At 35.6% G+C, this 15,474-nt stretch overlaps 1 protein-coding gene across 5 annotated transcripts in view; it reads left to right on the forward strand.

Moving 5' to 3' along the window:
* Positions 1 to 15,474, forward strand: part of GRM5 (glutamate metabotropic receptor 5) — a 524,773-nt gene that overhangs the window by 195,587 nt on the left and 313,712 nt on the right. For all 5 annotated transcript variants that reach the window (XM_023239349.2, XM_023239348.2, XM_023239351.2 and 2 more), the window contains exon 3: positions 2,061 to 2,310. In XM_023239349.2, the coding sequence (XP_023095117.1) occupies positions 2,061 to 2,310 (250 nt within the window). The remainder of the gene's footprint in view (positions 1 to 2,060; positions 2,311 to 15,474) is intronic.

Genomic DNA, 15,474 nt, shown 5'->3' on the forward strand with positions numbered 1-15,474 from the left:
ACAAAACAATGTTAAAATGTTGTTGGGAGAAGTGCTAAAGATTATGGGTTTGTCAGATATTTTTTCTTGTTTAACTGTGAATATATTGAGAACTTTTATTATTGTCATCACGATCACTGTGTACCTAATTTCACATTATGTATGCAAATACCCCAGCATTAATGATAGTATTAAGTGCAAGATAGTCAGTTGAAAAATAGAGGTCGCTAAAAATAAACCAGAGAATAATAGATTACTCAGATTAGTGTAAAGCTAGTAATTAAGGCCCTTGGGCACATTTTTCAGAGGGGGTCCTTTAAACTTTGTTAATTGCAAAATAGCTATATTGCCCACTTGCCATCATCATCAAGGTTCCTTGTTATTTTATTTCTGGAGAAAAAGGAAAGATGCAGCTTTCCCATCAGTATTTGTGGTCGGGACTTAAACTGTCCTGCCCTGCCCTTTACAGTTTATTCATGAAGATAAAACTACACAAAAACCACCCTCAGTGTCTGAGGATCTCATTTGCAGCAAAATACCTGTGCTGTAGGAAAACATACACAGGGTCAGGAGTGAGAAGATCTATGTTTAAACCAAGACTCTGCCACCTATTTGCTAAGTGTGAACTTCAATTTTATCAGTTGTGAGTGGAATTGGAAGAGAATATTACCTCTATCACAGAGTTGGTACAAGGAGCAGTGAGCTATAATCTGTATGAACAGACTTCAAAAATCAAAATGTTATATAGATATATGTATTTATAAGTTATCTCTACTATACTCATATAGTGAAGCCAATGCAATTGAATGCCTTGTACTTCTTTATTCATTTGAGACCCCCTCATAGTGAAATTCCAGTCCTCGGTCTAGTTGATTGTTAGGCTAGTTACATCCTTATGTGCCCCATAGCTTGGTTGTCTTGTAATAGTCTCCTATATTCTTAAAATCTTTCCCCCTTATCCACCTAATCTTTTGGAAACTCAGAAAACGAGCCTGTTATGATTTATAAAGCCTTAAAATGCTCTAAAAATATCGAAAATTGAAGTATCATGACCTTTATATCAGAAAAAGAAATGTAGATATAATTGGGCTTCTGAGTCTTCCAAGAGTCAGCCATGGATGAGTGGAGGGAGCAGAATCTGCACTCTTAGATTTGAGAATTCGGTGCAGCCTTCCACCTTCTGGGTATGTAACTTTGAGTAAGTGTAAACCTAACCATCTCATCTGTTTTCTTATCTGCAGAATGGAGGTCATAATGCATACCTCAGTATATTATCGTGAGAGTTAAGTGAGACCACATATATAAAGGTCTTGGTACACTTCCTGGCATACAGTTGATTGTCAGTATTGATCACCACTTTCCATTAATTTAAAGGACCACCATCGGTCCTTGCTCCCCAAATTTGCAGAGGACATTGGAATTATTCCCCCAAATCACTAACTTCCCTGTGGTTGTGTAGAATGAAAATTTAAATATTTTTCATAAGCTTACACATTTATCTGTAACAAGACTGAAATCTCAATGATCTGGAATTTTTTGGTTGGGATAAAGTCACTAATACTTATGATTGCTAATAGAATATAATATGCATAATATTCTATAAAAATATAATACCACACAACATATAATATTCTACAACAACATCTATACTATATTTAGTATATGTATTATATCTTTAAATACAAGAATCTGATCTGGTGGGATGAGACGGTCATGCAGTGAGAAGCAAAGGGAAGTGAGATAGAATAAAAATACAGCAGATGAAAGTCTTCTATCATCTCACACTAGAATATGAACTTTTTAAGTAAAGGGGGAGCTGAATTGCTTTTGCTTGTGCTTTTTATACTATTTTCTCTCTCATTGGAAAAAAATGTTTAAAGTTCAATGCATATAATGTAATTTCATTGTAAATTGCCTAAAGTGAACAAGTTAGTGAAAGAGCAAAAACTTATTCAGGTCTTCAGGCTCCAAGTTCAACACTACCAAATGACCATCATGCTCCTAGCCCTTCGCACTCTAATTGGACTCAGTGCATCCGGCACTCTCATTCACTACCCCTCTACTTATCTCTTTTCACACAGGCAACTATGGAGAAAGTGGGATGGAGGCTTTCAAAGATATGTCAGCCAAGGAAGGAATTTGCATCGCTCATTCTTACAAAATCTACAGCAACGCAGGGGAACAGAGTTTCGATAAGCTGCTGAAGAAGCTCAGGAGTCACTTGCCCAAAGCCCGGGTGGTGGCCTGCTTCTGTGAGGGCATGACTGTGAGAGGTCTCCTGATGGCCATGAGGCGCCTGGGTCTAGCAGGAGAATTTTTGCTTCTGGGCAGGTGAGTGGCAATGAGAAAATTCACATGAAGGTAATAATTTGGCAATATAAAATGGTGTATTTTGGTGCATAAGGACAGATGCTTTGGAAATTTAATCTGTGTAGTAGAAGTAGAACTTAAATATCATAAAACAGCAAAGCCTGGAAATAATCATGGAAAATAAGTAGATTTGCCATGTGTGATTAATGATGATAACAGGAATCAACACATGAGATAATGATTACTTAAGTCTTAAAAAAATGGCTGTAAGGAAATGAGATGGGTTCTTAGAGAATTGGATAATTTCATCATTCCCTCAGGAAATAAACACTTTGAGACTTTTTGCTGTTGCTTTTGAAATTGATTTTAAAAATAGTGATATAAACTTGTTTCTATAATATAGAATCCTAGAATTTTAAGTTTGAAAGTGAGGAATTCCTTCAGGACTAATTTTTAAAAGCATTGGAAATGGATTCATTATTTTACATTACAAAAGTGTTATTACATTGCCTGATCATCTACACTGTTACCAGACAAGTTTCTAAAACATTAACTTCTACAGGGATTGACTTTAATTATCTGGATAATTCATTTGATTGGCACAACTTGGCTTATTCCCTGCTGATGCTATTGAATCAGAATGTTAGAGTTCTCTTAGAAAAACAGAAATCGTAGTGTGTGTGTGTGTGTGTGTGTGTGTGTGTGTGTGTGTGTGTGTAAAGAGAAAGAGATACTCAGAACCAATGGTACAGTTCTGGTCTGAAAGCTGGCAGACTTGGGACCCAAGAAGAGCAGATGTTTGGGTTCAGTTCTGAAGGCCAGAAAAGACCAATGTCCCAACTCAAGCATTCATGAAGGAAGAGTTCCCTCTTATTCATTGTTTTTTATTCTACTCAGGTCTTCAATAGGTTGGATGAGGGCCACCCACATTAGGGAATCAAGCTTCACCACTTAGTCTATTGATATATATGTTAATCTCACCTGGAAACACCCTCACAGACACACCCAGAATAATGTTTAGCCAAATATCTGGGCATCCCTTGACCCAGTAAATTGTCATGTGAGATTAGCCATCACAGTTAGTAAAATGACCCCATAGTTTGACTTTATGGATGCAATTCACTATTCTATAACTTTAAAAAGTTTTGTTATTGCATATCTTGTTTTAGTAGGCAGCCAATTAAAAAAATAGAGAAAACCTTCAGAACCACTGCATCTTTCTCAGTATTTCTGTCCACAATAGAACGCTAACTCACTTGTTAGTAATTTTTAATGGCTCGTTAAAGAAAACATGCTTCCTTTATTTTCTAAATGCTTAACTGACCTTCTGTGATCAGACTTGGCTCCTGCTTGGCTACATTTTATGACAGCCACTTTATGTACCTAATGCTTTTCTGTCTGACCTGATGGCAATAGATTGATGGGACTATTTTAGTATGAGGCCAACTATCCTTCATAAAAATGATATTGAGTGAGATTCCTTTTTCACTGATGTCATACATTTCATCTAAAATCATCCCTAGTTGGCAAGAGTGATGCACCAGTTAGTTTCATACAACCCAGGAACATTCTCACTGCCAATATTAAATTCTAAAGTTCAGTGATACCACTGGGGTAAAAAGAAAAGGAAATAAAGAAGCTAGCTTTAAACCATCCTGTTTTCCTTCTAGGGTATAAGAGATTCTGTAGCTCCTATCTGCTACTTTGCCAACATTAATGAGACAAATCGGCAGTATTTGTTTTTTAGCTATATGATTTGTCAACATGTAAATAGTTTTTGATCACATGTGCACAAGGAAAATAGGTAGGTATTCACTATATTTGCCATATTCCATCTATATTTTTTATTACCAACAGTACCACAAGGCCAAAATTCTATATTTTATATATACAGATATATGTTGTATATCTATATATATGTTATTTTTAAGTAATCTCTACACCCAATGTAGAGCTCAAACTTACAACCCCAAGATCAACAGCTGCACACTCTACTGACTGAGACATCCAGGTGTCCCTATTTTATATTTTTAAAATTTATTTTGTATATGTCATTTATTGGAAGTTCTCTCCATATCATTTAATTCATGGAATAAGAGATGCATAACTTTTACTTAGGTTTCTTAATCACTTCATTAATTGGCTAATAATAATTCAACATTTACTTGAGCACCAGTTCATTTCACCTTAGAGGAGTTTTGTTAGAAAAGCCATTCTTACTTACGACTTAAAAAAATAGGTTCCTATAGTTTCCACCTCTTGGCTCATATTCTTTTCTTTGAAAGTAACGTGACAGTCTTTCAGATATTTGGTAACAGTATGATGGTCGATCCCCTTCATCTTCCCTTTGGGATGTTCCTACTTATTCCTTTTCTACTTCTTCATGGTGAAATGGCACTCTAGGTATTAATAAAACCATTTATCAAGACCATTTGTAGAATAATTTATGAACTGTTTTGTGCCAATTACTACTCTAAGCTCTGTACATGTGTTGTTTCATTTATTTATTTGATAGATACTGACTGGCTGTTATACGTTAAGATGGTTGGGATATGTCAGTGAATGAAACAGATAATACTCACTACCTTTATGGACCTTGCAGGTGGTAAATTAGGTAGAAGGTGGCGAGTGCTATGAAAGAAAAAATAAATGAATTTAAGAACAACTTCATGTTGAATTCTATTATCATCTCCATTTTATAGACAAGGATTCTAAGACTCAATTTATATTGAGTAATAGTGATGTGGAGAAGACCATATAGATGTATGCATTGAAAACAAAATTAAATATAAGTCTGTGTAATTGTAGAGACTGTGTTCTATTACTTTTCAGTAAATTTAAAATATTCCTATTCATAAGAGTGGAGGTCAAGGGTAGTGAGCAGAAAGGCAAAATTTAATAATTATGAGAATATTTCGTGCATTTACTCACTCTCATTTTCCAAGTGAGGAAACTGATACCCCCAAAGTTTGGATAACATGGTCAAGGTCACACAAAAGCCCAATTGCTATGGCCCATAATCCAGTGCTTTTCTCTACCAGACTGTCTCCTGTAAAAGAGAAACAGTGGAGAAGTTGTCTGATAACAAACTCCAAGTTCTTCATAGATTCTGGGTATGTAAAGAAACTATCTTAGATAATTCAAATTTAAGTTAGCATTTTTAACACTCCCCCCTAAAAATTCAGTTCACCCTAAAACTCCTATAGTTGACACACAATGTTACATTAGTTTCAGGCATACAATTTAGTAATTCAACATCTCTATATGTTACGCTATGCTCACCACTAATGTGTGTACCATCTGTCACCATACAATGCTATTACAGTATCATTGACTATATTCTCTATGATGTACTCTTAGTAATTTGAGATTATTTTGTTTGCATATATTCTCCCAATCTCCCTGCATGCTCTTTCCTTCCCCTGCCCAACTCAGACCTGGTTGGATGGTTCTTAGAAATTAGACGTCAAGGCTATGAGAAAGGAATCTATATTCACAGCTTTCTAGAGGGTCCCGTTTTGTTATAAATCTGTCCAGTTGCCATGAGACAGCCATGTTTAATAGGTCATTCAACTAAAATGCATGGTGGGACTAATAAGATAACACTGCTGCTGAGACAACTTCATCGTCAACATATCTCGCCATCTGTACTGCACATCAGAAGGGTGTTAGAGTGATATAGACCTGGCTACTGTGTCTTCTCGCTTGAACTCAGGGTAATCCATTGTCTCATTGCCAATGAAAATGTCCTGTCCAGGTCCCTGAAATAGTCTTGCTAAACATTGTGGCCCTGAAAGCAGAATGGGATCAATAATATGAACAGTAATGAAATTTCTAAAGGTGCTTTTCTAGAATGGATACAGTGTTTTAGTTTTTTACTTGGGAAAATACCATTTGAGGTATATTATTTACAAGTTATAAACTTAAATCTGAACTTGGAAACAAGGACCAACTTTTAGCAAATTAACTACTTCAAGATTTGTTTTTATCTTGTCTATAATTAACTAACACTATCTATTTGAATGAAGAATCTCTGTCCTTCAATATGATGATTGTTACCAGGCTGCCAGAGGAAATGTACTTAAATTTCAAAGTTATTTGGGGATTATAACCAGTATTTCTTATCAGGAGGTCACTCTACATCAATGTTTTTCAAAATGGAAAGGACAAGAGCTTATTCTAATAAATATCTTTGTGGCTAGAATTACAAACAATTGTTCTATAATAGAACTGTTATAGTAGGCATTCTTCAGAAGTAGACATTAGTCTTTATCTTTGCATATCAGGAGTATTCATTCTAAATTAAAGCCATTTTTAAAATAAGTATATTTGCACACTGGGCCATTCATTATCATTTAATTGTGATGAGAAAAAACAAAACAAAACTTATTTTCATTGAGTTCCTGTTATGTGTCAGGAGACAAGGAGAGAGGGAAAGAGAGTGGGGAAGAAAGGAGGAAACAGTGAGAAGAGAGAAGAGTGGGGGTAGAGGAAGAGAGAGAGATTAATTTAATGCTCTAGGCAATGAATGTGTTAAGTTTTAGGTACCTTTGAGTTTGGTAATAATGACCCCATTTTTTCAGGGGAACAAATTGAGACTCAAAGAGGTTAAATGACTGGAAAAGATCATACCAGTTTCTTATACTAGTGGCCATTCTGAGTATCATAAAGAGAGAAGTGTTAGCAACATAACTGTTTCTACACTTGTGATAAACTCCATTTAATTTTGCTTTCTTTTTGCTTTTGTTGTTTAAGGTTACCCTTTGAAAATTAGATAAACTTAATAAAATGCCTGGAAAATTATTGAGCTTTTTGTGATGAATGTATAGTGCAGATAAATCTAGCCAAACTATGCTCTACTTTGCCTGGAGATGTTTTATACTTATCCACATTTGAGTTCAGACTAATTGTGTGATGTTCAGTCTATAAACAAGCAGTTATTTAGATGCATCTGACTCAGACCATGTGCAAAACTCTCTAAACCACGAGGGTTGAGCACAGAGGGTAAGGGGAGCGTGTGTGAAAAAGTTTGGAGAGGAGCCTAGGAGATAATATTTTCAGCCTTGTAGTATTTTGACATTTATCCCATTATTGGAGAAGCCTTTCTGTGGGGGTAAGAATATGATAGATGTGATAGTTCCAAAGATAACTTGGGTATAGATTATGGATTAGAAGTGATAGGGTGGATACAGAGGAAACAGTGTCCCTAATAAAAATGATACCATCAAGGACTAAGCAGAAGATCAAGAGCTATTTACTAATTAAAATGTGCTTATTATGTATTTGTTATGGTGTTATCAGTGTATATGCATATGTCCAAATTCATCAAAATGTATCAAAATTGATACTCAGTACATTGAAAAAAATCAGTAGGAGCTGTTGGGTGCATTGGATATTGTAGAGAAGCATGGGGAAGACGACAGGAGTGACTCCTAAGATGCTGGTGCTTTATAACAAGATGAGTAATGATCACTATGGAGATGAAGAGAGTTGGAGAAGAGTCAGGTATGAAGTAGGGAGCAGATCATGAGTTTGGTTTTGGATAAACTGACCTGATGTGCATTTCAAACATAAATATAGCCAAGAAAACTTGAGAATATGTCAGTCTGGAGCTCAAAAGAGACATATAGCCTGTAAATAAAAATGCGTGAATCATCTGAGTAATTTAGATTTATGAACAGAATGCATGAGTATGTAAAATTCAAGTTGGTGAAGTCTGAGAACTTAGCCTTGAAAGAAATCTCAAAATGTTATGATTGGAAAAAGGATAAACTATGAAAAGACCATAGGGAGAAAGCAAATCCAGAGTTGGAGGAGGAAAACCCAGAGAACGTTGTGTCATCCCAGCAAGTGTGGAATGTTTAAAGGAGGGGCTACCCGTGTCAAATAATTCTAGATCAAGTGAAAATAATACTGAAAGGGCCTTTGGATTTATTGAGGTAGAAGTAATTGGTGATTTAGCAAGAGATGAACAAATGGAGAAATCAAAGTGGATTGAGAATGAAGTAGCTAAATGTTAAATAGGAGCTGGGAAAATGAACCCATGACATGTAAGCCACTGTTTTGTGAGGTTAAACTAATAAGAAATGGAGATTGGAGAATGATAAAACTATCTCTCAAGGAAAAATTGGGTCAAAAGACAGGTGTTTAACACAGTAGTTCTTTGTTTTCCAAAAATGTAACTTATGATCATAAAAAAATAATTTTAACAGTGAACAAAGCTATACAGTGAAAAGCACTTATATTTTTATACCTGTGTTAGCACAGGGTATTAATAAATTATTTGGTACTTGGTAATTTTATAGGTGAAAACTGGCATCATAGTGTTTTAATTTGTAGTCGTTTATGAGATTCTATGTCTTTCATATGTGAATGAGTGATATATATTTATATTTTCTTCAGACTTCAGGAACTTAGTTTTTTCTGTTTATTTTTCCTTATTGATTTATACAAAAGTACTTTATAAATTAAGTAGTTCATTGACACGTGTAGCAAATATTTTCCCTCTTGTTATTTAATTTTGACTTTGTGGCATTTTGGGCAATGCCAGCCTTTTTCTTTTATGACTCATAAAGATTTGTAACCTGCATACACAGCCCAGTCACAGAGATTTGGTTGTTTAATTTTAGGATCCAGGTAGGATAGGGGGTTTAATAAATGAGTGAGGACACTTAATTCCGTAAAACTCCTAAGATGTAGGAATCAGGGGCTGTTAAAGCAAAGGTGAATGGAGCAAGTTGAGAAGGTTAATTCCAGAAGTGGAACATATTTTTTTAATGAGGTAGGTATGTTTAAAGGTTTAAAAACAGGAAAATCACTTGATAGCCCCCATTTTCTTCCTAATTTTGGAGGCAAGAACAGAATGTGTGTGTGTTACAGGGCTAGGGGTAGCAACGGATTGAGAAGTTGTCACTAAAAGTTGAAGAACAAGGAAAACTACACTGTTAATAAGTGATTTTATATATTATCTTTGTTTTATATTATTCTGTCTGTTACAAGCAAGAGAGAGAGAAAGATCTGTCTATACTATAATGGAGAAATACTCTTAACTGCAAATTTAACATTTGCATATGTACTGTCTCATCAAGTATTGTAATGAATTGTCACTGTTAGGGTTATTTTAAAGGTTGATTAAACAACAGCCCTGTTCTCAAATTAAAAACCAATGGAAATGAGTCAAGGAGATTAATGTATCTCAGGTAATTACAGACCAAGTCTTTGATCTGTGACCAAATGGACTTCCTAACATGATTCCCCAACCCCAGAGTCACAGCGAGGGCTGGACAAGAGCAGGACTTTCCTGCTATCGAAGATAGAATGCTTTCAGAATGACAGTAGGAAAACTCAGATTCAGAGTACAGACTGCTCCATAAAAAAGAAGAGGCTAAGTCACACCTTCTCAATTCTTCTTCCACCTTACCAGACAGGCCAGTCATTAATTCCCAGGAGAAGGGAGGGAGATGGTAAAGACAAGCTGCATGTTTTCTTTTCGTGCTTTTCCCTCCTGGAGAGGCGAAAGCTCTCTGGAATGCTACTTTGTGAAATTTAGAGTGAGAAATATTCTTCTTACTCTCTCAAGTCCTTTCTGAAGTAGATAAAGAATATTAACTTGACTTCACAAATGAAGACTCTGAGCTCAGAGACATTACCTGTCTCAACAATATCACCATGCTTATTAGATGTGCAGGTGAAATGTAAATGAAACAAGTTGCATTGTAAGGTGCTATGGATCTGACAGCTGAAAATGCCTAGAAGGAGAACATAAGGCCTTAATGTTATTGGACAGAGAAAGATTCCTGTGTGAGGGATGAAAACAACAAATGATTTCAAAGGCCTCCTCCAGTACCGGGGCTTGAGCTTTAGAGGCACCTGTATCTCAGAGGGTTCTGGTAACTTTAAGACAAACTGCACTTGCAAAATATATTTAAGTAAAATTTAAAATAATTGGATGATAATAATAGCTCTTTATGGAGTGCTTTTTATGTAACAAGCACTATCCTGAGTGGTTGGTTTTCCTGCATTAATTTGTTAACTTTTCATAACATTCCTATTTGAAAGCTATTATTATTAACCTTCTTTTATTACTGAGGCACAGAGAGACAAGCAATTTGCTCTAGATCACACAGGCAGTAAGTGGCAGAGAGGGCATTAGAAGGTGGTCTGTATCCTTAACCACTATGGTAAACTATTGAAATCTCTGATGATTCTTTATTTCAATAATAAACTTGATTCTTATGGTATAAAAGATTATTTTTCTCTATTACTGAAATAGGCAATATTTAATAAAGAGAAATTAGCAATGAAAGATGACTGTGAAAGAGAGATACCCCCTCCTCCTCCTCCCCTTACTCCTCCTCCTCCCTCTTAATATAAATAAAATCTAGAGCAATCCAGATTGTGTAAACTAGAAGAATTCAATTATTAGATAGACTCTTCAGTCTGCATTACTATGTTTCCATGGCAACAATCTGATGAAATTTATTTTTCAGCAAACAGAAAAGTGTAAAGTTTCTTTATAAGAATGATCAAGCACCTGTGAAGAAACAAAGGCAAACATAGAATATTATTCTGTGGTGAAACCAGGTGAAATCCCTTTGCTCTTCCCTTGTTTTCTGGAATACTAATATGATTTGGTGGAGTGAATAACTTATATACAGGTTTCTGTTAGTTTGAGGACACTAGGATATCATTCTAAAACAGAGGCTGGCTAACTAAGTAAGGCCTGTGAATCAAATCCACCTTCTGTTTTTGTAAATAAAGTTTTGTTGGAAAAAACACACTCATTTACACAATGTCTGTGGCTATTTTGGGGCTATATTTAGAGAACTGAGTAGTTGTAACAAAGACTATATGTTAAGGCCTAAACTATTTATTCTGTGGCCTTTAAAAAAAAGTTTTCTGACCCCTGATCTCAAGGGTTTTTTTCCCCCATCTACTGAGATAGCTCTGCTTACTTACAAATATTTTAGGACCCTGAGGAGTGTTTATTCAGAGGCAGTACTGGTTTGCACATAAACTCTACATTCTTTTCAATTCTCCTTGAGGTTTGAAGGCCTCTTGTGGATCGTGGGATCAGACAGTCCTACGAATTTTGATCAGAGTTAGAGGCACAGGTTTGGGTGCTGTGTTTAGTGTGGAGAGGTGAGCAAGAACAAAGGAGTTTGTTGTTGTTGTTGTTGTTGTTGTTGTTGTTGTTGTTGTTGTTTTAAGCATTCTGGAACATAATGTTCAAAGCAGTTGAAGCGTACAGTGCAAATACCTCTTGGGGCCCTTTGTGGCTCAGTTGATTAAGCTTCTGACTCTTGATTTTGGATCAGGTCATGATCTCATGGTTGTGAGATTCAGCCCCATGTTGGGCTCCATACTGAGCATGGAGCCTGCTTGGGATTCGCTCACTCGCTCTCTCTCTCTCTGATCTGATTCTGTCTCTCCAAAAAACATAAATATAAATAAAAGTAAATATTGAACCACTTCTTTATTCAATCCTGAGTGATTTAATTTTATCTAAAATAAAAGAACGTACTAAGTTTAATAAAGAATGCACTGTTTGATTGTAAATGTTAGTCTTTCTTAAAAAGTTATTTTTACCCCTCTCATTTACTAAATTAACTGATGACATAGATTAAAAAATTATCCTTTCTTCTTTTATCCTTCTTCCCCATTTTCCTGAGAGTTACTTTTCTAAAAAAGAAAATTTAGTTATGTAATCCTTCTACATAATAATCTTACTTGGCTCTCTTTTTCTTTCATATTCAAGTCTCTAATTTGGCATACATGGCACTTTAAAATATGGCCAAATCTGCCACTTATTTCCTATTATACTCAGAGGTGATATTTACAATATTGATAACTATTTACAACATGGGTCCAACTAGAACAGATGAGAATCATAATCAGTGGGTACATCTGTGCCAATACATGCCACCTAAGTAGACGAATTGCTACACTCCTATTCACCCTTTCACCACTATCAACTCCTTATCTTTCCTGTATCAAAATTCTAATAATTCACCAAACATACCAAGCTTACAGCATCACCCACACTGTCATCTCCTTGGAAAGCTCTCCCTGCCTTTCTTACCGTGAAACTCAAGTGTGTCATGTGAGACATTATCCAACAGTTTCAAAAACTTCCTAAATTCTATTAGGACTTCCACAAATCCCTTAAAGCCCCTGTGACTTTCTGTTTTTCTGTTTTCCTCTCCCTCTTCTGCACTGGAATATGAGCTCTCTGAAGTGTGCGCAAAGGTTTATTAATCTTTGTGACTTCTGGTACCTAACATATTATGAACATTTGAGAATAGATATGACTACAGAAGAAAATCAAGTGTAGCTGTTATATAGGGGTAGAAAAAGGCTTTCTCAACTCCAGTTAGCCTAAGTGAAAGGGAGGTTTTTCAAGCTCTTGTGGTATAGAAAGCATTATGTGAATGCAGGCCACTCTGCAAGGAAGCCAGCTAAAAGCCCCATGGTAGAGGGTAGAGGTAATTCCTAGGACACCCTCTGTGATTTCGCGTGAGAGGTCTATTTCATAGATTTTAGTGTAGAATGGGAATGTCTGGCCCTCACAAAACACATCAGTGAAAAATGAGGCACTTTCTATGAAGCTAAGTCATACAATTGACTGATCACTTTCAATGGTGAAAGTCAAATTATTAGTGAAATGGTGAGATAAGGAATGCCGTGACCATGTTTGTACACATGTCTGTGCCATTTCAAAGGAAGGCTTCACAGGTTTTAGCTCCTTGCGAATGGAAAGTTTAGTTTTTTTCAGGACTCTGACCATAATGCATTAGTCTTGCCAACTAAAGTGAATGTAGATTAGAAATGGTTCAGTTGTTCAGAACACTTTAAAGTTTTATAGTCATCTACTGCCCTATCAAGACATGAATACAGATCTTTATTTTTCAAGATGACTTATAGAGACTCTCTAAATTTAACATTTTTGGACCTCTAAATCTGCTTTGTTTCTATAAGAGACCGGTTTTAGAGCAGCTTTGGGTTCATAGCAAAATTGAGAGGAAGGTAGTGACATTTCCCATAATCTCCCTCCCATGCACATGCATGGTCTTCCCATTATTAACAACACCCCCTGCCCCGACCAGTGGTGAGTTTATTACAGTTGATGAACCTGCATTGATACATCATTATCACCCAGAGTTCATAGTTTACATTGTGGCTCACTCTTGGTGTTGTACATGCTATGAGTGGAGAGAAATGTATAACAAGTACCCATCATTATAGTATCATACAGAACATTTTCACTACTTTAAAAACCCTCTCTAAATTCTGCCTGTTCATCACTTTCCCCCCACTAACCTTTGGCAACCAGTGATCTCTTTACAGTCTCCATAGTTTTGGCTTTTCCAGAATATCATATAGTTGGAATCATATAGTATGTAGCCTTTTCAAATTGTCTTCTTTCACTTAGTAATATGCACTTAAGTTGCCCTCATGGCTTTATAGCTCATTTCTTTTTAAAGAGGAATAATATCTCTTGGGTACCACAGTTTATTTTAACCATTCACCTACTGAAGAACATCTTGGTTGCTTCTAACTTGGTAATTACAAATAAAGCTCTTATAAACATCCCTGTGCAGGTTTTTGTGTTGGCGTAAGTTTTCAGTTCATTTGGGTAAATACCAAGGAGCATGAATATTGGATTGTATGGTAAGGGTATGTTTACATTTGTAAGAAACTGCTAAACTGCCTTCCAAAGTGTATCATTTTGTATTTATATCAAGAATGAGTAAAAGTTCCTTTTGCTCCATAGTCTTGCATTTGGTGTTTTCAGTGTTCTGGATTTTATATTTTTTTATTAAATTTTTTAAAGTTTTTACTTATTTTGAGAGACAGAGACAGCAGAGGAAGGACAGAGAGAGATGGAGGAAGAGAATCCCAGGCAGGCTCTGTACTGTCAGTGCGGAGCCTGATGCAGGGCTCAAACTCACGAGCCGTGAGATCATGACCTGAGCCAAAACCAAGAGTCGGACGCTTAACCGACTGAGCCACCCAGGCGCCCCTATATTTATTTAATTTTAATATATTTTACAGTACTATATTGATAAAACAAAGTTAAAAAAGAATATTTTCCAAACTCCCAATTTCTAAAGATGAATGTTCCTATTTTTTTTTTAGTGTATAGTATAGTGTTAATGTAAATAGACATTACACTAATGCACATTTTTCCATTATTTCTTCTTCTTGATTCTCACCCTACCTCGCTCCTTTTCTCTCCTTCCTCCCAGGTAACAAATATGAATAACTTGGCTGTTTTATTCCTCAGATTTCTTCTTGATCTTATAGTGTACACATTCCCACCATACCAATTTTTCTTTGTTGTTGTTGTTTTTGGACTCTGAATATGTTCTGTCATACTTTTCATATACATAATCAAATATGGTTCTTTTGTAGATTCTGGATTTTCTTTCATCAAAATGTTTCTCTGAAAAAAAGAAAGAAAAGAAACATCACGTTTCTCTGAAACCGAGAGAGTACTGTTTTTTTACCTTTATTCATTTAATCCAACCAGAATTTTTTCAGTTAACTCACTACAGTATAAGATCCACCATTATTTTCTTTAAGGTAGATTCTCAGGTGTGCCTGCAGGAGTTATTCCATAAATAATCCTTTCCCAATGAAATAACAATAATGCTTTTTTATTAAATTTTATGTTTTTAAAATTCTGTATTTTCTGTATACTAATTTTAGATTTTTCTTTGGTACCACTATTTTCTCTTTTGCTAGCAGCATCGTGTTTTTATTGTCTTTTTTTTAAAAAAATTTAATGTTTATTTTTGAGAGACAGAGTGAGAGTGGGGTGGCGTATGAGGCAGAGAGAGAGGGAGACACAGAATCTGAAGTAGGCTCCAGGCTGAGTTGTCAGCACAGAGCCCAATGCAGGGCTCAGACTCATGAACCAGGAGATCATGACCTGAGTTGAAGATGGACACTCAACCAAATGAGCCATCCAGGTGCCACTATTATATTGTCTTTTTAGTGAACTTCAATAACTAGTAATGCATGCTCCCCCCATTATTCTTATTTCTATAATTATTTTTATTAAATATTGTTCATCACTAACAACTTTAAGATTATTTTTCTAATTATAAAATTAGTTTCTAAATATTAATTTTTGAGGGGTTGAAATTGTAATATTAGATGTTCTAATCCAAAAATAGGGAA

This window comes from Felis catus, chromosome D1 (assembly GCF_018350175.1).
Source record: "Felis catus isolate Fca126 chromosome D1, F.catus_Fca126_mat1.0, whole genome shotgun sequence".
NCBI classification, from domain to species: domain Eukaryota; kingdom Metazoa; phylum Chordata; class Mammalia; order Carnivora; family Felidae; genus Felis; species Felis catus.